This window comes from Bufo bufo, chromosome 2, assembly GCF_905171765.1.
Source record: "Bufo bufo chromosome 2, aBufBuf1.1, whole genome shotgun sequence".
Classification (NCBI taxonomy): Eukaryota; Metazoa; Chordata; class Amphibia; order Anura; family Bufonidae; genus Bufo; species Bufo bufo.
The window spans coordinates 791,619,912-791,641,967 of record NC_053390.1 but is presented as its reverse complement, the minus strand read 5'-3'; the positions used below and the strand labels follow the sequence as shown (position 1 = coordinate 791,641,967).

The window sequence follows — 22,056 nt, the reverse complement described above, 5'->3', positions numbered from 1 at the left end:
CCGGCGGGGTGGGCTCCCGCGGCCGGCAAACCGCCATTTCGGGTCCCTGTCTCTTCCGGCCGGCGGGGTGGGCTCCCGCGGCCGGCAAACCGCCATTTCGGGGCCCTGTCTCTTCCGGCCGGCGGGGTGGGCTCCCGCGGCCGGCATTGGGCTTGACTATGCCCCAGCAGGCCCCGTCCGACCGTCGGTGCCGGTCGGCGGGGCTCCGCAAATTTGGTCCTAGGCTTCGCGGCCTGCTGGGCCGCTATTCCGACCGGCCCGCGGGGTGGGCTCCCGCGGCCGGTTTAAAGCGCCATTCCGCCTCAGGTCCCGGCGGTATAAACGGGCCGGGCGCCGCAAATTTAGCCCCCGGCTTCGCGGCCTACTAGGCCGCAATATTCCGGTCTCTGGTGGAGGGGGCGGGAACCTTTCCAGGCGCGAATTCTTCCCGCCTGGAGGTTCCTCCACCCCCAGGGGATCGCACGCCGCCCTCCAGGCCGGATCCCTGTTAACCCTTTGGGTACAGGCCGGCTCCCAAATGGGTCTGTATAGTTGGCCCCCCCTTTTTTTCTCAGGTGCCCATATATGGTGGCTCCCCTTTAGCCTCAGAGAGGCTGTGTTTAAATATATAAAAAATAAAAAAAATAAAAATTATAATAAGAAAATAAATAATAGATCACTGATTTCTATTGGACTGCGCAGGACGCTGCAGCCTCATCAGTAGTGCTGCATGTCTGCATGACCTCTTTCCACAGGCGGCATGGTGTTGCGCTCCCAGCCTGCGTCGCTGCTAGGGCATTTTCCCTTTTAGGCGGTTTTCTTGCCTCTTCCAGGATACGGCGCTGGCCAAGTGCATGCGGCCCTTCCGTAGGCAGCATTCATCTTCTCTCCAGTTATGGTGCCTGCCATGTGCATCCCCCCCCCCCCTCCTAGGCGGGATACTGCACTCTCCCTGGCTGCCGGCTGGCCATGTGCATGACCCCCTTGTACTGCACCTTCACCGGATACGGTGCTGGCCATGTGCACGACTCCCTTCCATAAGCGGAACGCTGCACTCTCTCTGGATTTGCTGCCGGCCATGTGCGTGACCCCCTTCCATGGGCGGAACGCAGCACTCACTGGATTCGCTGCCGGCCATGTGCGTGAGCCAGCCATGTGTGTGACCCCCTTCCTGGGCGGAACGCAGCACTCTCACTGGATCTGTTGCCGATCATGTGCATGACCCCCTTTTTAGGCGGAATACTGCACTCTCACCGGATACGGTACTGGCTATGTGCACGACCCCCTTCCATAGGCGGAATGCTGCACTCTCACTGATGTGCTATGATGTACTTATGTACTATGTTACTATGCTGCACTCTCACTGGTTTCGCTGCCGGCCATTTCATAGGTGGTATGCTGCACTCTCATTGGATTCCCTGCCGGCCTTGGGCATGCCTTCCTTCCTCAGGCGACATACACACATTCTTACTGACTGTGTTTGTCTCTCGCCAGTACGTTGCTGGCCATGTGTATGACTCCCTGGATGAGATGCTGGCCATGTGCTTTACACCCCTTTTTTTCTGGGTGGCATGCTACACTCTCACCGGATACATTGCTGGCCATGAGAATGGCCCTCTAACATGGGTGGAACGCTTGCGCTTCCATTGGATACGGTGCTGGCCTTGTGCGTGACCACCCCTTATTCCATGGGCAGAATTTGGCACGCTCATGAGATTCACGGCTGTCCTTGTATGGCTGTGCTGGACTTGTACATGTCCCCCTTCATTGGCAGAGTAGTTGCACTCTTGCTAAGTTCAGTGTTGGTGTATTATTGCACATTCACTTAATGCTAGGATACCCCTGTGCATGTTCCCCTTTCACTAGGTGGACCTCCTGTGTTCCTGCTGGATTATAGGGTATGTCCTGCTTCTCTGAAGTAGGTACGGCCCTAGGCATCACTCCCTTTTGGGACGGGCCTTTGCACTCTTGCCGCTGCAGTTGGCCAGGTACAATTTCCCCCCTTTCGGGGCGGACTGATTGCGTTCCATCGCATGCTATACTAGGTTTGTGCATAACTCCCTTTTCAGGTTGCACTTTGCAATTCCATACATGCTGTGGCACTCTGGGGCGAGCCCCCCTTTTTCTAGGTGGGTTGGCCTTCTCGCTGCTTACGGGGCTGCTCGTACGTATGCCTCACCTGCTTCCTGCGGCATACTTTTGCTTTCTTGGGATACGATGCTTGCCGCAAGCCTTGCACTCGTCTCTAAGGAGTTCATTCTGTCCACCTGACCGGTCAGGCTCTATTGCTCTCTGCTGCACTGAGCTGGGTGGTACTCATTCATTTAGTTGGCCTTTCATTCCAGGGAGTGTTCGTGGGTCCTAGATGCATGCCCATTCGTCCTTCCGCGGCATTGCTTCCCTGCGCTAGTGGTCACATGGTCGAGAGTGCTGTTGTCTGCAGCGCCTCTCGAATTCTTTGTTGGCTCCGGCAGGACTGCGGTTCCCTTGCCTGCTGCAATTTCCTCCTCTTCGGATGCAGTGTGGTATGAGTCCTTCCTCTTGGCGCCTCTACGCTTCTGTCTGATCTGCTACCAGGTTCGGGCCGCTCTTCTCGGGAAGGTCACCCAACTTCTCTTGGGTGCTCGATTACCCAGGTCCGGAGGACCTCCGCCTTGGGTTCTTCAGGGTATTCGCCTTCTGCGAGGCAGTGAACCGGGCGTCTCACAGTGTAGCGGGTTCTGCTTTTGAGCTGTCCTATGGCTTCCCTGTTGCCCACTCCTCCTCCTTTCGGTTGGAGGGTGTTATGCCGGCCTCTGTCTCGACTACCTTATCTCGCCGGCTTTGTTTGGCTCCCGCTCGGTACAGATCACTCCGATGTGGCTTCCCGCCAGACTTCAGAGGCTGTTCTTTCACTGTCCTCCCCTCTGGGGAGAGCATGGTTGTTCATGTGGATGGTTCCGGTGTTCCTTTTGGCCTCGTACTGTCTCCCTTGTTCACACTGGCTGTATTAGCTGTGTGCCTATTACCGAGTCTACCGCGTTCTGTCCTCCCGCTGAGTGCAGATTGCGTGGTCCATTCTAAGACAATGGTCCTGCTGTAGACCTACCTTCTCAGTAACTTGGGGGGACTACCTTTCGGTCCAGATTGTCCTTTGATCTCCCACACCGGGACTGTACAACGTGGTTACATCAGCATGGACTTTAGCCTGTCTTGTCCTGGCATCTGGCGGATCCTTTGGTTTCTTTCCGTCTGTCCTTCTGCTCCCCCACTCGGGTGGATACGGGACAACGTTGTTCGAGGGCCGACGGGACTAGTTTTGTCGACCCTTCTGCCCGTGTTACTGGTCTGCGCCTGATCACATTGGGTTTTCGCCCGCTTGCCAGGCGACTCCAGCGGGTTCGCTACTGTCCGCTCCTGGCTGTGTTTCGTCCATGATCTGTCGTAAGACTTAGGGTTTTTTTGTCTGGGGTTCTGTGGGAAGCTGTGCATTCCCCACTCTGAATTTCTCTCCCCATGGTTCTGTCTTTTTTCCAGTCCGGCCTGGACCTGGGACTGGGACTCCTTTTACTTGAGGTGTCAAATGTCGGCGCTGTTCTTCCTCTTCCAGCGTTCCCCGGCCCTCTGGGCCTGTCAAGACTTTCTTCCTCGGAGTGGCTCTTTGGTTCCTCTGTACTGTCCTTTGGTACCGCCCTGGGGACTATATACTGAGCTCTCGGCGCTCCAATCTTGTCCTTGGAGCCGTTACAGAAGTTCTCTCTACCCCTTCTGTCCTGTACGGTTGTATTCCGTATCAGTCGTGTCTCTGACGGGTGCCTGAATGGCCCCTTTTTTTGTTACGAGCCTTCTGTCTTTTCCAGCACAGGGCTGTTCTACATCCCGTTTCTTCCTTCTGAAGGTGGTGTTTGCCTTTCGCTTCAACACTTCACCTATTTGGACGTTGTTTGGGCCTTGCCGTTTTTTTACTTGGAGATCTCCGACTCTTGTCGACGTTCGGCCTCTTGGGTTTCCAGGAGGTCTGTGCATAGGGTTGACGGACTCCAGGGTGTTTTTCCTCCGCTTGTTCAGATTGGCTATTGCTGAGGTTACTGCACCAAGGGCAGGATTCTGTCTTTGGTGTCACCGTTCATTTCACCAGAGCGGTCGGTGCCTCCTGGGCCGGAGGCATTGGGCTTCGGCCATGCATTTGGGCAAGGCGGCCACAGGTCTTCCTTGCACTCTTTACAGAGTTCTACAGGGTGCATACTCTGACTTTGGCAGATGCTGCCTTGGCCCGCCTGGGTTTGCAGGCAGCGGTTCATTGATGCCTTTCGGGTGCTTCACCTTGGTGCTGTGGTCCCTCCCCCTTTTGGACTGCTTTTGAACGTCCCAAGGTCTTCTGTGTCCCCCAAGGAAACTGGGCGAGAAAACGAGATTTTTGTATAACTTACCAGTAAAATCTCTTTCTCGCTCTTTCCTTGGGGGACACAGCACCCACCCATTCATTGTTTTTTTTTTCTCTGTACGGTTTCCGAGTTTTTTTGTTACCCGTTGGGTAGTTGGCTTGTTGGTTCCTTGTTGGACTTTGCCTTTTCTCACTGCTTGGACACGCAACTGGCAGTCTCTCTCTCCAGGCTGAGGGTATAGCTGTGGAGGAGGGGCTTAACAGTCTTCACTTAGTGTCACGCCTCCTAGGGAGATGAGCTATACCCAAGGTCTTCTGTGTCCCCCAAGGAAAGAGCGAGAAAGAGATTTTACTGGTAAGTTATACAAAAATCTCGTTTTTTTTAATCATTTTTTGGACATGGCCTTTAAAGAGTAGCCCAGAGCTATGAAGGCTGTGACCAGAGCCTGCCAGTCGTTCTTTAGTCCACAGTGTATTGGTAGCAGGATTACTAGGAGTCATTTATTGCAAGTCATGTGATTTATCCCCCTTTTTCTTTCCCATTCCAGTGTCCATTCCACGGGAAGATCATCCCACGTGATGAGCTTGGAGTGCCAGTAATTCCTGAGGATCGGGAGAGAGAAGCCCAGGAGAAACTTGAGAAGCAAGCCAAGGAAGAAGGTTTGTAACATTGCAGATCATCTCTTTCCCATGTTACTCATTCTCAGCACCTCTGCGCGGTATGTTGTGGTTTCATTATGGCAAGTCTGCCAGAAAGAGGATATTCCTCCACCGCAGCCACTTACTTGTGGAATGTGCTCTGCGCTCATACAGTGGGTATTTATGCCGTCATCTAGTGATAACATACTAATACCATGTATACTTCTCATTATAACACCACGCCATTCCACATGATATTCAGTACTAAAATAATAGGTGCAGATTATACCGCCATATTGCATAGTACCTCACATAATACCGCCAAATAACATTTAATTTCTTTCGTTTGACCCCGTGATTCTGTCCTCAAAACCAGCCCCCTACGTTGAGGTCTGGTGGTGAAAGCAGGGGTCTGTTTTCTTCTAGTCCTTCAGAGCTGTGGAGGGAGGTTTCTACTACAGCAAGCTCACACTAGCCATGGACATGGCAATCTAAGCCCCCCTTTTACTTAAATTGTTGTTTTTCATGCACACCCCAGGGAGACATTAGGAATGCTCAGCAATTTTGGGGGGTTGAGATATTGGGCAAAAATCTAATTTGCAGTTTTATGCAGGATATGGGATTGTGTAAGGCAGACAGATACACTGCGTATGTGTATGGGTAAGTAGTTGTGGCTAATAGGTTGTCACTTTCCGCTTCACCTTAAAGGGCTTGTCCCATGACTAATGTAAAAAATGAAAATCAGACATCGTATAGGACATGACCGTCTCTCTCTTTCTAACAAAGCTAGAACCAGCCCTGTACCTCACATGGGTCCAGAGATCTCCACATTCATTGCTCTGATAGATTAATATCAAGCTGATAGCTCAGGGGCGTGTCTTTTCTGATGCAGCTCTGGGGGCGTGTCTAAGCTCTCCCTATCACAGCTCAGGAGGCAGTTGAAGGATGGAACTGAGCATGTGCAGCCTTCTCAGTGAGCAGGTCAAAGAAATAAGGAAAAAACAGACAGCAGGTGGCGCTATACAGATACATTTTATTGAATAACTTAGTGGCTATGCTAAATTTTTAATTACATGCAATTACAAAAGTATTCAGATCCAGGGGCTGGTTTGAAAACTGTAGAATATTTTTCGTGGGACAACCGCTTTAAAGGGGTTTTCTGGAACTTTAATATTGATGGCCTATGCTCAGGATAGGCCATCAATATCTGATCGTCGGGGATCCGAAACCCTGCACCCTTGCTAATTAGCTGTTCTGCTGTAGATCCGCCGGCTGAACTACACAGAGCTGGTTACTGCAGCGCTGTGAATGGGAATAAAGCAGCTTATTTGGGGGGGGGGGGGGGCAGGGTGTCGGACCACCGCTGATCAGATATAGCTCCTCGGGATAGGTCATAAATATTAAGATCTTATAAAAACCTTTAGTCTGAATATTATTTCTAGACTTTTTCAGTTGGTATATCCCTCATGTATCCCAGAAGGTACTGATCCATATAGAGCTGGCTCAGGTGGAATGAGGCGACCAGTCGTGTAAACGGTTACGTTTTCATAATGTTTAGTGATTAAATGCAGCCTAAATGGGCCTGGCCTAATGAAGCACTCCAGCCATTAAACTTTAACCCCGGTGTCGTTAGCATCCCTTGATTTACGATGAAGTATAGACATAATGAGACTGGGGGTCATTAAGCCGTACTGACATCTCATCACCCAGGAAACTGCGCACAAGGCCATCGCGAAATGCTTCTTTATGTAGTAGAAATAGCAGGAAATATCCGGATAATACGACCCCCCTGAACTATCCGGACAGTGCGACCCCTCCCCCCCCTGAAGTATCCGGACGGTGCGACCCCTCCCCCCCCAAAAAATGCATTAGCCAATAGAAGCTTGGTCACATGACCATTATCAGCCAATAGAAGCTCGCAGGTCCTCCAGCCTCCACATACACAGTTTTACTCCAGGTTTCCATAACAATCCAGCCATTTATCTTCACTGCTATAGGAGAGCTTTAAAAGGAAATCTGTCACCAGGATAATCGCTATTGAAGTAAAGCCATGGCCTAATAGCACTTAGTACCTTATTTCCAGATGTGCCTTTGTTCCAGCAATAGATGTTTTTTATCCTCTGAAAATCCAGTTTATTTGGTATGCAAATGAGCCAGTAAGGTGCCCAGAGGGGCGTCACTCTTGCAGGAAGAAGCCCAGACACGCCCCCTGCCACAATGTGTCCACCCTCAAAAGGCTTAAAATCCCGCCCCCAAGTCCCGCTAATCCATGCCCCTGATCTGGTTAGGCCACGCCTCCTCCCACTCCTGAGCCGACGGGTATTGAAAAAAATGTAGGTAATAATCAACTTCTGTCAGCTGCAGAGGTGGGAGAGTGGGTGACTTTCTCCCTGCAGCTCACACTCGGACAGTACAGTGCTGCTGTCTTAGAGTAAGCTGTTCAAAAGGACACGCCCCCAATCCATTAAAGGCCTCTGTTAAGGGGGCAGGTCACTGTTAAAGGGGAAGGCTGCTGTAAAGGTCAGTATTAAGGGGTGGGGATGCTGTGGAGGTCACTGTTTTGGGGGGCGGGGTGCTGTAGATGTCACTGTTATAGTGGATAGTGTTGATATCTTTTAACGAGACACACAAACATTAAATGAAATAGATGAAATATACCCGAGTGAAGCCGGGTCCTTCAGCTAGTCTTATATATAAAGCGGAGTGTATGTGTGTGTGTGTGTGTGTGTGTGTGTGTGTGTGTGTGTGTATGTGTCCGCTAAAGAAATCCACACCGTCGCATTTACAATCACGAAATTTGGCACACAGGTGCATCAGGTGTCCGGGAAGGTTTTAGACCGGGTCTCGGCTCTATAGCACGTTTCTGTTCCTAAGATATATATATATAAAAAGAAAATGCAAATATGGCACATCACATGACCTGCATTAGCCAATAGAACCCTGCAGGTCTTTCTCTTCATATCCCAACTGCCATACACACAGTCATATGTCCCTTGTCAGCCAATAGAATCTCGCAAGTCCTTAGTCTCCACATACACACAGTTTTACACCAGGTTTCCATAACAACCCAGCTATTTTCCTTCACTGCTGCAGGTAAGCTTTAAAGGGGCAGGGAGCTGTGGATGATGCTGTTAAGGGAGCGGAATGCTGTGTAGGTGACATTTCAGAGGGCAGGTAGGGTGTCCATTTAGGCCACCCTCAAAAGATGGACTTAAACCCTGCCCCCAGGTCCCACTAAGCTATGCCCCCGACCAGGTTCGGCCATTCCCCCTCCCACTCCGCAGCCAACAGGGATTGAAAAAATGAAGGTAAAAATCAACTTCTGTCAGCTGCAGGAGTAGGAGGGAGGGTGACTTTCTCCCTGCAGCTCACACTCAGACAGCACAGTGCTGCTGTCTGAGAGTGAGCTGTTCAAAAGGACATCCTTGTGTCCGTCCAGGCCCTGCGCCGGACAGGGAGTCTGAAAGCCGGACTGTCCGGCCTAAAACCGGACCTCTGTCCACCCTAGGGGCAGGCTGCTATGGAGGTCACAGTTAAGTGGACGGTCCGCTATGGAGGTCAGTGTTAAGGGGCAGATTGCTGTAGAGGCCACTGTTAAGGGGACAGGGTGTTGTGGAAATCACTATTAAGGAGCCTGGGTACTGTGGAGGTCACTGTTAAGGGGGTGGGATGCTGTGGAGGTCGTTGTTAAGGAGCCTGGGTACTGTGGAGGTCGCTGATAAGGGGGAGGGATGCTGTGGAGGTCACTGATAAGGGGGTGGGATGCTGTGGAGGTCATTGTTAAGGAGCCTGGGTACTGTGGAGGTCACTGATAAGGGGGAGGGATGCTGTGGAGGTCACTGATAAGGGGGTGGGATGCTGTGGAGGTCATTGTTAAGGAGCCTGGGTACTGTGGAGGTCACTGATAAGGGGGAGGGAGGCTGTGGAGGTCACTGATAAGGGGGTGGGATGCTGTGGAGGTCATTGTTAAGGAGCCTGGGTACTGTGGAGGTCACTGATAAGGGGGAGGGATGCTGTGGAGGTCACTGATAACATAGAAACATAGAAACATAGAATGTGTCGGCAGATAAGAACCATTTGGCCCATCTAGTCTGCCCAATATACTGAATACTATGGATAGCCCCGGCCCTTATCTTATATGAAGGATGGCTTTATGCCTATCCCATGCATGCTTAAACCCCTTCACTGTATTTGCAGCTACCACTTCTGCAGGAAGGCTATTCCATGCATCCACTACTCTCTCAGTAAAGTAATACTTCCTGATATTACTTTTAAACCTTAAAGGGGGTGGGATGCTGTGGAGGTCATTGTTAAGGAGCCTGGGTACTGTGGAGGTCACTGATAAGGGGGAGGGAGGCTGTGGAGGTCACTGATAAGGAGACGGGGAACTGTGGAGGTCACAGTTAAGGGGACGGTCCACTATGGAGGTCAGTGTTAAGGGGCTGGGTGCTCTAGAGGTCACTGTTAAGGGGGAGGGGTGTTGAAGTTACATTTTAAGGGAACAGAGCTCTTTAGAGGTCATTGTTAAGGGGGGAGGTTATTGTGGAAATCACTGTTAACGAGACGGGGTACTGTGGAGGTCACTAATAAAGGGGCGGCTGCTGTGGTGGTCACTGTTAAAAGGGAAAGGGCGCTGTGGATGTTACTGATAAGGGGGCAGGCTGCTGTGGAGGTCACTGTTAAAGGGGTGGGGTGCTGCAGATGTCACTGTTATGGGGGATACTGTCGATTATCTTTTAACGACACACACACAAACATTAAATGAAATAGATGAAATATACCCGAGTGAAGCCGGGTCCTTCAGCTAGTCTTATATATAAAGCTGAGTGTATGTGTGTATGTGTGTGTGTGTGTGTGTATGTCCGCTAAAGGAATCCGCATTGTCGCATTTACAATTACGAAATTTGGCACACAGGTGCATCAGGTGTCCGGGAAGGTTTTAGACCGGGTCTCGGCTCTATAGCACGTACTGTTCCTGAGATATTTCCAAAAAATGCATTAGCCAATAGAAGCCTGGTCACATGACCCTTATCAGCCAATAGAAGCTCACATGCCCTTAGTCTCCACATGCACACAGTTTTACACCAGGTTTCCATAACAACCCAGCCATTTTCTTCACTGCTATAGGAGAGCTTTAAAGGAAATCTGTCACCAGGATAATCGCTATTGAAGTAAAGCCATGGCCTAATAGCACTTAGTACCTTATTTCCAGATGTGCCTTCGTTCCAGCAATAGATGTTTTTATCCTCTGAAAATCCAGTTTATTTGGTATGCAAATGAGCCAGTAAGGTGCCCAGAGGGGCGTCACTCTGGCAGGAAGGAGCCCAGACACGCCCCCTGCCACAATGTGTCCACCCACCCCACCTACATCACATTCAAGCCATGACTCTGCCCCCCTTTTCCCTGCTCCAAGCATGAGGGCAGGCTTGGGCACTAGCAGGAGGCGTGCCTGGACTCCTTCTGCATGAGTGACGCCCCTCTGGGCACCTTACTGGCTCATTTGCATACCAAATTAACTGGATTTTTAGAAGATAGAAATCATCTATTGCTGGAACAAAAGCACATCTGGAAATAGAGATTATCCTGGTGACAGATTTCCTTTAAAGGGGCAGGATGCTCTGGATGACACTGTTAAGGGAGGGGAGTGCTGTGGCTGAATGGCCACCCTCAAAAGACTAACTTAAAACCCCCGCCCACAGGTCCCACTAAGCCACGCCCCTGACCCGTTAGGGCACGCCCACTCTGCAGCCGACGGGGATTGAAAAAATACAGGTAAAAATTAGTTCTGTCCTCTGCAGGGGTGAGAGGGAGGGTGACTTTCTCCCTGCAGCTGACACTCAGACAGCACAGTGCTGCTGTCTGAGAGTGAGCTGTTCAAAAGGACATCCCTGCGTCCATCCAGGCCCTGCGCCGGACGGGGACAGGGAGTCTGAAAGCCGGACTGTCCTGCCTAAAACCGGACCTTTGGCCACACTAGGGGCAGGCTGCTGTGGAGGTCAGTGTTAAGGGGCAGATTGCTTTAGAGGCCACTGTTAAGGGGGCGGGGGTGTTGTGGAAATCACTGTTAAGGAGACTGAGTACTGTGGAGGTCACTGTCAAGGGGACAAGATGCTGTGGAGGCCACTGTTTAAGGGGCGCGCGCTGTGGAAGTCTCTGTTAAGGGGCAGGGAACAGTGGAGGTGCCAGTTAAGGGGACGGTCCGCTGTGGAGGTCAGTGTAAAGGGGCGGGCTGCTGTAGAGGTCACTGTTAAGGTGGCGGGCGGGGTGTTGTGGAGGTCACGTTTTTAGGGAATGGAGCTTTGTGAAGGTCACTGTTAAGGAGACTGGGTACTCTGGAGGTCACTAATAAAGGGGCGGCCGCTGTGGAGGTCAATGTTAAAAGGGAGAGTGCTGTGGATGTGACTATTAAGGGGACAGGACGCTGTGGAGGTCACTGTTAAGGGTGGAGGGGACTGTGGAGGCCACTATTAAAGGGGCAGTGGGGTACTGTGAGGTCATTGTTAAGGCAGCGGGGTACTGTGGCAGTCACTGTTAAAGGGACAGTCGCTGTGGAGGTCTCTGTTAAGGGAGCCAGGAATAGTGGAGGGGACTGTAACCTATGGTCAATGTTAAGGGGCAGGTGTTGTAGAGGTCACTGTCAAGGGGGTGGGGTGCTGTGGAACTCACTGTTAAAGGGGCGGGCTGCTGTGAAGGTCAAAGTTAAGGGGGTGGGCTGCTAACTACTTCCCGTCTGCCCGTTGACTATAAACGTCCGGGTAGTGGATCTCTATCTCTGAATGGACGTTCCCGAAACGTCCTGCAGCTTTTCGCCCCTGTACATGGAAGCTCCGTGACTCAGCTGCCTCCTTACAGCCAAGAACATGGACCTTTACCTAGCATACAGAGCGGGAGAATTTAACGGGGGCCATGGCGGGCGAACGGACCAGCGCCCAGAAAAAATTATAAGCGCTATTGGATCCCCGCTGTATGCCCTACATACCCTGATACTTAGTTTATAAAGTCTGGACCCATGAAAGGTCCCTCTTTAATTCCTGTGGAATACTTAAAGGGTTAACAAAAGTTGACTTTTTGAAATTTTCTTAAAAATGACAAAAATTGCTTCTAAAATTCTAAACCTTCTAGTGTCCTAAAAAAATAAAATTACATTACTAAAATGATGCCAACAGAAAGTAGACATATGGGGAATGTTAATTAATAAATATTTATGGCCCGGTCTGGAAGTGGTTAAGGAGACGCGGCACTGTGGGGGTGGGGGTCGGTGTTAAGGGGTGGGGGGCTGTGGAGGTCACTGTTAGGCCCCCTGCACACGAACGTGTGCCTCCCGTTGCCGTATTGCGGACAGCATTTGTGGATCCGCAATACACGGGTGCCGTTCTATTGGCATTCTGCATCACTTGAATGGGTCTGCAAATCCGGAGACGCGGAACGGAGGCACGGAACGGAAGCACTACGGAGTGCTTCCGTGGGGTTTCGTCCCGTACTTCCGTTCAGCAAAAAGATAGAACATGTCCCATCTTTTTGCGGAACGACCGGATCGCGGACCCATTAAAGTGAATGGGTCCGCGATCCGCTGCGGCTGCCTCACGGACTGTGTTCACGCAGCACAACCACGGGGTGCACACGTTCGTGTGCAGGGGGCCTTATAGTGGATATCTGTTTAACAACACACACAAACATTAAATAAAATAGATGAAATGTACCCGTGCGAAGCCGGGTCCTTCAGCTAGTTATTAATATATTAATAATAATTATGAATATTAATTTTATCAGCACAGGATACTGGGCCTAACAACAACATGAGGGTTACGTCACCCTGGCCCATTCTCGTAACAATGTGATGGCTATCCATTATCGTCACATCTATGCTAGTACGCAGTTTACTGTGACTGACGGGCATTCGTCTTGCACTTTCTGCATTTTATTAGTAGTTTTTCGCCGTAACGTTGTGTGGAGGCCGATATTAGCTGCGCAGGCCCTGACCACACGCTCCTGGTCCCCTCCAGCTGGGAGCTGACCCCTGCGGTTTACAACTGATTGCTCTGACCTGTTAATCTGCAGTGTTCATCATTTCCAGCGGCTTCAAACACTAAAGCGAATTAAGTGGCCATTTCTCGCGTCGCCGGCGAGGAGGGCCGTCTGTTAGCGGGCAGGTATGAGGAGGCCGTACCTGAGTCAGTCACTTGTGAAATAGCATCTCCGCGCTAACTACAGTATTGATTCCTCGCGTCCTGTGTCATTTTCTTTCCCCAGCCACTAAATTTTCGGTAACAATACACAAAAAAGGTTTTGGACCCCATCAGCACTAAAAAAAAATAAAAAAAAAAATCATTTTTTTTTCTTTTTGGCGCGTTATTGATTTTTCTCAAAAGCTTTTAAATTGCTCCTTCATTTGACTCAAGCAGTCATTTTATCAGCACTGAATGGCGGTATTACTTCCTTGTGTTTAAACAATCGGCTCGTCCGCTCGGTTACTAAACTGTGACGCCTTATTATTCCCGCGAGGTAAACTCCTTTACACGCGGCCCCTTAATCCCCCATATCTCGCCGCCGGCTCGGATTTGGTCTCGCACTACTTTACCAGGAAGCAAGAGATGGGAATTTTAACCCAAGCGGACGTGGAGATATGTGAGTGGATTTTCACTCTTCTCATTGTCCAGGTGATAATAGTAACAAGCATTCCCCCTCCCCCAACCTTCTGTTCTATTTATTTTTTGCCCCAAAAAATTTGCAAAAATTTTTTTTTTTTTACTATCTCATTAAAGCCGATCCATTCCATCCTGGCCTTACAAATGGGGCACTGCTTTGACAGTCTCTTGCGGGAGCTGCCATGATTGCACCCCTTTTTGTCACACAGGTGTCCCCAAATGAAGAGCCGCACCTGGTTTTGGCTCACAATCGCTGACCGAACACTGACTGTGAGAAATGCATTGTGTCATCTAAACATTCTCCAACAGTGTCTCAGCGTTTCGAAGATCTCTGCTTGCTGTCATTCATTAGGAACCTTCATTGTTTAGGAAGTAAATAGCGAAGGTTCCTGTTGAGTGACAGCAAGCAGGGATTGTGAAGCCGCGAAGGACAGAACATATATGAGATACCTGGACAGGTTTTCATTGTAACATTAGTGATCTTTATTTGCAGGAAACTGGAGAACTACTTTGTCAGTGGGGCAAAAAAAAAATCTAAAACCTTTTTTTTGAAGGGGTATCTTCTATCTAAGCATTTGGGGCACATTGCGCGTTATCGGGATCCCCTGACACATATTTGTCCACTTTTCTCCCAATTGCCTCAGTGATTCCTTGCTTTGTGTGCATACAGTGATAGCTGCCAGTCACGGAATAGGACCGCCCACTGGACTCCTAAGAGCAGAAGGTGCAGGAATTAAAGGCATACAGTGATAGCTGCCAGTCACAGAGTAGGACCGCCCACTGGACTCCTAAGAGCAGAAGGTGCAGGAATTAAAGGCATACAGTGATAGCTGCCAGTCAGAGTAGGACCGCCCACTGGACTCCTAAGAGCAGAAGGTGCAGGAATTAAAGGCATACAGTGATAGCTGCCAGTCAATGAGTAGGACCGCCCACTGGACTCCTAAGAGCAGAAGGTGCAGGAATTAAAGGCATACAGTGATAGCTGCCAGTCAGAGTAGGACCGCCCACTGGACTCCTAAGAGCAGAACGTGCAGGAATTAGACATACAGTGATAGCTGCCAGTCAATGAGTAGGACCGCCCACTGGACTCCTAAGAGCAGAACGTGCGGGAGTTAAAGCGACGTAACGTTCCCCTCAGAACTATATATCAATCTGCTCAGCTCCTCCTGCTTTATAACATGTTGCCCACGCATCATTCTGCATGCTTCATGTGACAAGGGGTATTCTCATCACAGACAATGGGGGCATATCGCTAGGATATGCCTCCATTGTCTTATAGGTGCAGGTCCCACCTATATCGAGAACGGAGCCCCGTAAATTGGTGGCTGGAGGACTCCGGTACGGCCACCACCAAGCGCGGTCCCCATAGAAGTGAATGGGAGCGCACCGCACATAACCGGCCACCGCTCGTATTCACTTCTATAGGCTCGACGGAAATTTTCGGCGGCCCCATAGAAAATGAATGGAGGGCTGCTGTGCATGCACAGTGCGCCCTTCACCACTTTTGGGGATCTGTTCTCGATATAGGGTGGTGGGACCCGCATCTATAAGACAATGGGGGCATATCGTAGCGAGATGCCCCCATTGTCTGTGATGAGACAACCCCCTTTAGGCTCCATTCACACGTCCGCAAACGGGTCCGCATCCGTTCCGCAATTTTGCGGAACGGGTGCGGACCCATTCATTCTCTATGGGGACGGAATGGATGCGGACAGCACACAGTGTGCTGTCAGCATCTGCATTTGCGGAGCACGGCCCCCGATCTTCGGGTCCGCAGTTCCGCAAAAGATAGAACATGACCTATTCTTGTCCGCAGCTTGCGGACAAGAATAGGCATTTCTATAGGGGTGCCGGGCGGGTGTGTTGCGGATCCGCAATTTGCAACACAACACGGACGTGTGAATGGAGCCTTAAACTAAATTTGTAAAGTTTAAAGCCATGATACTTTCATAGCTGTGCCAGGTTGGAAAGTGCCCCCTGGCATAAAATTGCGGTATAACATTTCATGGTAATTTTTTTATTTATTTTTTAGATTGGAGAGACCCCGAACTGATGCGAGAAATTGAGCAAGTTACGGGGGCAGACCTTGGATCATCCAGATATAGCAAGAAAGAGCAGAAGAAGAAAGGGAAAAAGAAAAAATATCCAAACCTAACAGACCTGAAGCAGAATGCCAACACATCCCGCTCCCGCCTGCAGAAGAAAGTGTTTAACACGTAAGGCGCCGGTCACCATTCTCATCCAACCCGCCAGAGGCTTTGTTGTCTCAGCTTCAAATATCATATAGCCTATTAGGGAATTGTGACTTAAAGGGGTCGTCTCACATCAGCAAATGGCATTGATCATGTAGAGGAAGTTAATACAAGGCACTTACTAATGTATTGGGATTGTCCATATTGCCTCCTTTGCTGGCTGGATTCATTTTCCCATCACATTATACCCACTGCTCGTTTCCATGGTTACGACCACCCTGTAATCCAAGAGCAGTGGTTGTGCTTGCCCACTATAGGAAAAAGCACCAACCTGTGTGCGCTCCCACAGTCCCGACCATCAGAGGGAGACGGTGCTTTTTCCTGTATTGTGCAAGCATGACCACCGCTGCTGGATTGCAGGGTGGTCGTAACCCCTGGAAACGAGCAGTGTATAATGTGATGGGAAAATGAATCCAGCCAGGGTCTGGCGGTAAGGCTAGTTCCACAGCTGCGTTACGGTATTCCAGTAGTCTGATTACTGCTATTATCATATGCGCTGTAGCTGGAAACCAGAAAACTGCTGCCTGCCGCCCCTTTTCTTCCGGCAGAAAACTGACATTCTTACCAGAAGCCCGACGGATCCCATTATAGTAAATATGGATCCGGCTGGTATCCAGCTATGCCGGTCTAGTAGTCTGCTCTTCTGACGGGACAGAGTACAGGAATACCGTAATGCAGATGTGGACGTAGCCTAAACCCAACGCATTATCCTGTCTCCTATAATAGCACATTCAGCTCTGCTACATGTAGATTGAATATATAAGACTCAGGGGCGCAACTAGCCTTTCTTGTGAAAACTGAATCTAACCCCTTTGCCACAATGAAAGCGCTCATTGCCCATGGCCCTTCCGCTGCCCCCCACCTGGTGCTGCCTGAGGCGATCGCCTCACCTCGCCTCATTGGTGGTGCGCCCCTGATAATATGGAGTGTGGGTATGGAGATGGGCAAGGTTGGCAGTGATGAGGAAGGAACTGTCCAGTCTTTTTTTTTTTTTTTCATTTTTTTTCTTCTTTTAACCCTTGTTATAATTTTTGTTTTAATTGGAATTAATGTGAAGAAACATACAATTTCAAGTGGGTATAGCAATAGCTGGTGAATGTAAATCATGGGGATGGCTAATACTGTTAGAAAAAGAGACCTCATTAATAACATTTGCCAAAATATACTGTCAAAATGAAAATAAAGATTTGACAGAAAAAAAGACATTAGTCCATCAGGTTCAACCAAGGAACCCCTGGTTCTAGTAGTGTTTCTGACACCAGAAAAGTAAGTGACCCCTTTCCCCCCCCCCCCCCCCAATAAAAAAAAAAAAGAAAAAGACAGTTACCCACTTAATTAACAGACTACAGTATTGTCCGTTCCTGCAAATTCTACGGAGTGACATCCGTCACTGCAGTGATTGGCCACTAGGGGCATGAGACTTTATGGTGTAGGTCAGGCATCCTCAAACTGCGGCCCTCCAGCTGTTGCAAAACTACAACTCCCAGCATGCCCGAACAGCCTACAGGTATCAGCCTACAGCAGGGCATTGTGGGAGTTGTAGTTTTGCGACAGCTGGAGGGCCGCCGTTTGAGGATGCCTGGTGTAGGTGAAGGAAGGCAGGTCCTCGACTACACCTGTATAGTATAGAGTATTCGCTTTGGGTTTCCAATAACCCGGCATTTCGTAGTCCCCGAGCGGGCCAGATTGGCGGGATTTTTCTATGCCTATAAAAAATAGAGAGCCGAATGAGAACGGTAGCGCGTAAGGCTCTGTCCGCATTGCGTTTAGGTGTAGTATGTCGTAGAGTGGCATGCACCAGCCATTGGCCACCAAGCAAAATAAAATGTACTGTATAGGAAAGCACTTTGCTATACCGCCAAACAGTGCCGACTGGTGCATGCTACCCCAGCGGGGGGCCTATGGATAGCATGTATACGTGTTCCCCAGTGAAATGACCTGTGACGTGTAAGCTTTACAGTCTGTACATGAATATATTAAGCTGAGAGTGCGTACCGCAATCCCCCCCCCCCCAGTACACAACTGCCACCCCCCGCACTTCTCATAAAACATGGCGTCTGACAGCCGCTATCACAGCACAAATTATATGACGGCAACAGGTCTTAATTACCCTGTGGATGGACATCTATAGGAGTGCGCCAGACATCAATTAACGGTGCCCTTTCACTGAGAACAAACCAGATTTAATTAGCTCGGGGGAAATCGTGCGTCCAGCTGTGGAAGCGCTGACAAGTAATTCACCACTGCGGTAAATAAGACGTGGCGGCATCCTGGTGCAGTTCAGGCGGCAGCTCCATCTACACCCATCTGTTCACACCGAAAGCCTTGTTCCCATCGGGGAGCACTGCATTGTGGGAGCTGCTCCGCCGTTAGTTCGCATGACCATGTAACGCATACAGGTGGGAATGGAGTAGAAAATGGCAGCTATATACCATATATACCACATAAAGGACCCAGCTCCGAAGTATTGCTTCCGCTTTGGGTGTGAATGGAGTAGAAAATGGCATACAGCTATGTACCATATATACCACATAAAGGACCCAGCTCCGAAGTATTGCTTCCGCTTTGGGTGTGAATGGAGTAGGAAATGGCAGCTATATACCATATATACCACATAAAGGGCCCAGCTCCGAAGTATTGCTTCCGCTTTGGGTGTGAATGGAGTAGAAAATGGCATACAGCTATGTACCATATATACCACATAAAGGACCCAGCTCAGAAGTATTGCTTCCGCTTTGGGTGTGAATGGAGTAGAAAATGGCATACAGCTATGTACCATATATGCCACATAAAGGACCCAGCTCAGAAGTATTGCTTCCGCTTTGGGTGTGAATGGAGTAGAAAATGGCATACAGCTATGTACCATATATGCCACATAAAGGACCCAGCTCAGAAGTATTGCTTCCGCTTTGGGTGTGAATGGAGTAGAAAATGGCATACAGCTATGTACCATATATACCACATACAGATTCCCAGAAGGACCCAGCAACAGAAGTATTACTTCCGCTTTGGGTGTGAATGGAGTAGAAAATCAAAGGGGAGAAGTACATGGAAGTTTTGAGAATGGTTTAAAGAGGAGTAAGGAGAACCCGTTGCTGGATCCAAGCCTCTTTAAATGGGGTGTTTTACAGATAATCTTTCACCCCAAAAGGATTGGTTGTGGTCTGGAGCCCCCTACATCACGAACGCAGTATTTGTGCACTTTCTATCCCAACACATTGATTTTAATTGAGCTGTGTCATTTTAATATGGTACATACACATCATGGTGGGGGGGGGGGGGGGTCCAGAGGACAGAGAATCTCTAATAATCAGTGGGTCTTAGACAACCATTGCGTTGAATTGCTGCATGTAATACTAAATCTCGCCTGTAGTGGCCGGTCTAGAGAAAAAATCAGATTTTGCCTTGGGAGGAAGACGCTCTACCACTCCCCTCTTCTGACATCTCTACTGCAGTAATTTCTTGCATTCCCCTTGTAATAACAACTCTGGAAGATCTAGCCTTATGGATCTGTGATGTGCCATTCCCTTATTATTCCTGCTAGAACTTAAGGATGAATTACTAAAAGTCTGCAATGGAGATCGAGCTCGGTGTTACCAGTTGCACATTCTGACAGTATCCAATCTGGGCTAGCAGTGCCAGATTGGGCAGGGACACCCCCCCCCCCCCCCCCCCCCCATCTGGTAACACCCAGCTGGACCTTCATTGCAGAAGAATGGCACATCATAGAGTCCTAAGAATAGATGCTATTACACAGGGAATGCGACTCTTTAACGGGGCTGTCTGTAATGATATGGCCACTTTAAAGGGCCGTATTTATAGGTATAGACGAGAAGAGGAGTCCTAGGTAAGTGGTGCGGTGGTTGCACATGCTCACTACCGTTCTCATGATTGATAGGACCCCCAGTGATCATACATTTATCACCTATCGTCTATTACAGGCATCCTCAAACTGCGGCCCTCCAGCTGTTGTAAAACTACAACTCCCACAATGCCCTGCTGTAGGCTGTTCGGGCGTGCTGGGAGTTGTAGTTTTGCAACAGCCGGAGGGCCGCAGTTTGAGGATGCCTGGTCTATTGCCATGAATCTAGCCCGAGATAGTAGTATAACCAGGGGCAGGCATTCCATAATTTACGTAGCCAAAATCAATACCAGTCTAAGGAATAGAAGTGCGAGCGAGCGTCCAGAGTCGGATCCCGAGCACAGTGTGGATAACAAGGATGCCTCGCCTTTGTCTAGTGAGAGCCCTCCTTGGACGGCTGCCATTTATCTTGTAAGGTCGGTGGTAAAGAATAATGACAAAGGTGGAGCGCACACATTAAAGCCGGAGTTCAATTTGTTTACTCCTGTTATTAAAACCATGTTGAATTAAAACTATTTGTATTGCGGTACTTAATTTAGTTAACACGTCTAATTTGTTCTGCCTCATCAGCGCGGGAGGGACGAGCGGTAATTAATGATGCCGCCTCCATTTTTTCCCCCTCACAATACCCATAAACACTCCGACGAGAAAGACAGAAGAAAAAGCCAAGATGTCTGTTATTTTTGTCAGATTTTTTTATTTTTTGTAATTTTTTTATTTTGTATTTTTTTTTGCAGGGGATCAGTAAAACGAGTGATAAGCGCAATGAACCAGATGGATAAGAGGCGACACGAAAAGTTTGCAAACCAGTTTAATTACGCATTAAATTAAAAAACCCGCCGGGGGGAAGAGATAAACCGACAAGCCGCCTTCTACATGGAAGACTTGCTTTAAGGACCTTTAAAGAAATATTGTTGTAATATACGGATATTTTATCCCTAATGTTTTAACTTATTTGCATAATTTGCTGTCAGTTATGGAATGTTTTTTAAAAGATCGTCTGTACAGATTTGTAGGGGATTTTAAAGAAAATTGCTGTAGTAAAAAATGTTTTTTTTTTTTGTTTTTTTTAATGCTGACAAAGGTAAACCGCCCCCCCCCCCCCCTTCCCCCTCCGAGGTTTGGAAATTGTAAACTGTTTACCTTTTATAATTTGTGACAAAAAAAAAAATATTTGAATTTTTATCTTTTTTTATTTTATTAAAAATGTTTTACTTGTTTCTGATGCTTATTTGGCAGTAACATACTCACCCACGTCACTCCCTCTCCCCAGTAGGGGGCTCGGTTTAATTTGCTTGACACACAATAGGGCCAATTTTATAGGAAATTGATTAAAATTGGACTTTTATGTTCCGTTGTCCTTGATAGGATTTGAACCCAGGACTGCAGTACCAACCATTAAAAGAGTTGTTAGCCCGCCCCCCATCCCCCCAGGGGCCTTTCGGGCAGAACCCTCATTTTGGTCAGACCTACAGAGGGAATCATATTCTCATGATTCCCACCACTGGGTTCCAGCTCCTTCACTCCCCCATCCTGGCTGCAGATCTCCGGTCCAACCAGAACTTGACCGCTGCAGCCAATGACTGGATGTCCTCCATATTTCATGTCACTAATGTGTCCAGTGGACGACTGCAATGTCTACATGACTGGAGATTCGCGGTCGGGGGAGGAAAGAAGCTGGAACCCAGTGGAGGATCAGTTAGATATGATTCGCTCCATAGGTCTGGCCACACATGACCTGTACTAACCAATAGAAGCTCGCAGTCCCACTCATATCCTGATATACACACAGTCACATGACCCTTATTAGCCAATAGAAGCCTGCAGATCCTTCTGTCTTCTCCTCACTGACGTGCTCACCGTTACACCAGATTTCCATAATAATTCAGCCATTTTTGTTCACGGTTAAAGGTCACTGTTAAGGGAGTGGGGCACTATGGAGGTCACTGTTAAGGGGGGCAGGGCACTATGGAGGTCACTGTTAAGGGGGGCGGGACACTGTTGACATCACTGTTAAGTGGGTGGGGTCATGTGGAGGTCACTGTTAAGAGGGGGAAGGGCGCTGTGGAGGTCACTGTTATAAGGGTTTCAGCTCTGAACCCGGACATTCCTCCATTTTCACCCAGGTAGCCCCCCTGACTTGAGCATCGGAGCAGTTCATGCTCCGATGTTCTTTAGCGCAGGGCAAAGGCATTTTTTGGAGATCTGGTGACGTACCGGGGCTTTCCATGGGACTGCCAAGAAGCCCGGTGCCGTCACCGGCACTGATGGGCGGGCTTTAGCGCTGCCCTAGCCAGTAAAACGTCTAGGGCAGCG

The 22,056-nt window shown here is 49.3% G+C and overlaps 1 protein-coding gene across 1 annotated transcript in view; it reads left to right on the top strand.

Moving 5' to 3' along the window:
• Positions 1–20,958, top strand: part of UVSSA (UV stimulated scaffold protein A) — a 45,558-nt gene extending 24,600 nt beyond the window's left edge. The window contains exons 5-7 of the mRNA XM_040419957.1: positions 4,891–5,002; positions 15,659–15,842; positions 20,478–20,958. Of these exons, the coding sequence (XP_040275891.1) occupies positions 4,891–5,002; positions 15,659–15,842; positions 20,478–20,571 (390 nt within the window). The 3' untranslated portion in view covers positions 20,572–20,958. The remainder of the gene's footprint in view (positions 1–4,890; positions 5,003–15,658; positions 15,843–20,477) is intronic.
• Positions 20,959–22,056: the final 1,098 nt, after the last annotated feature.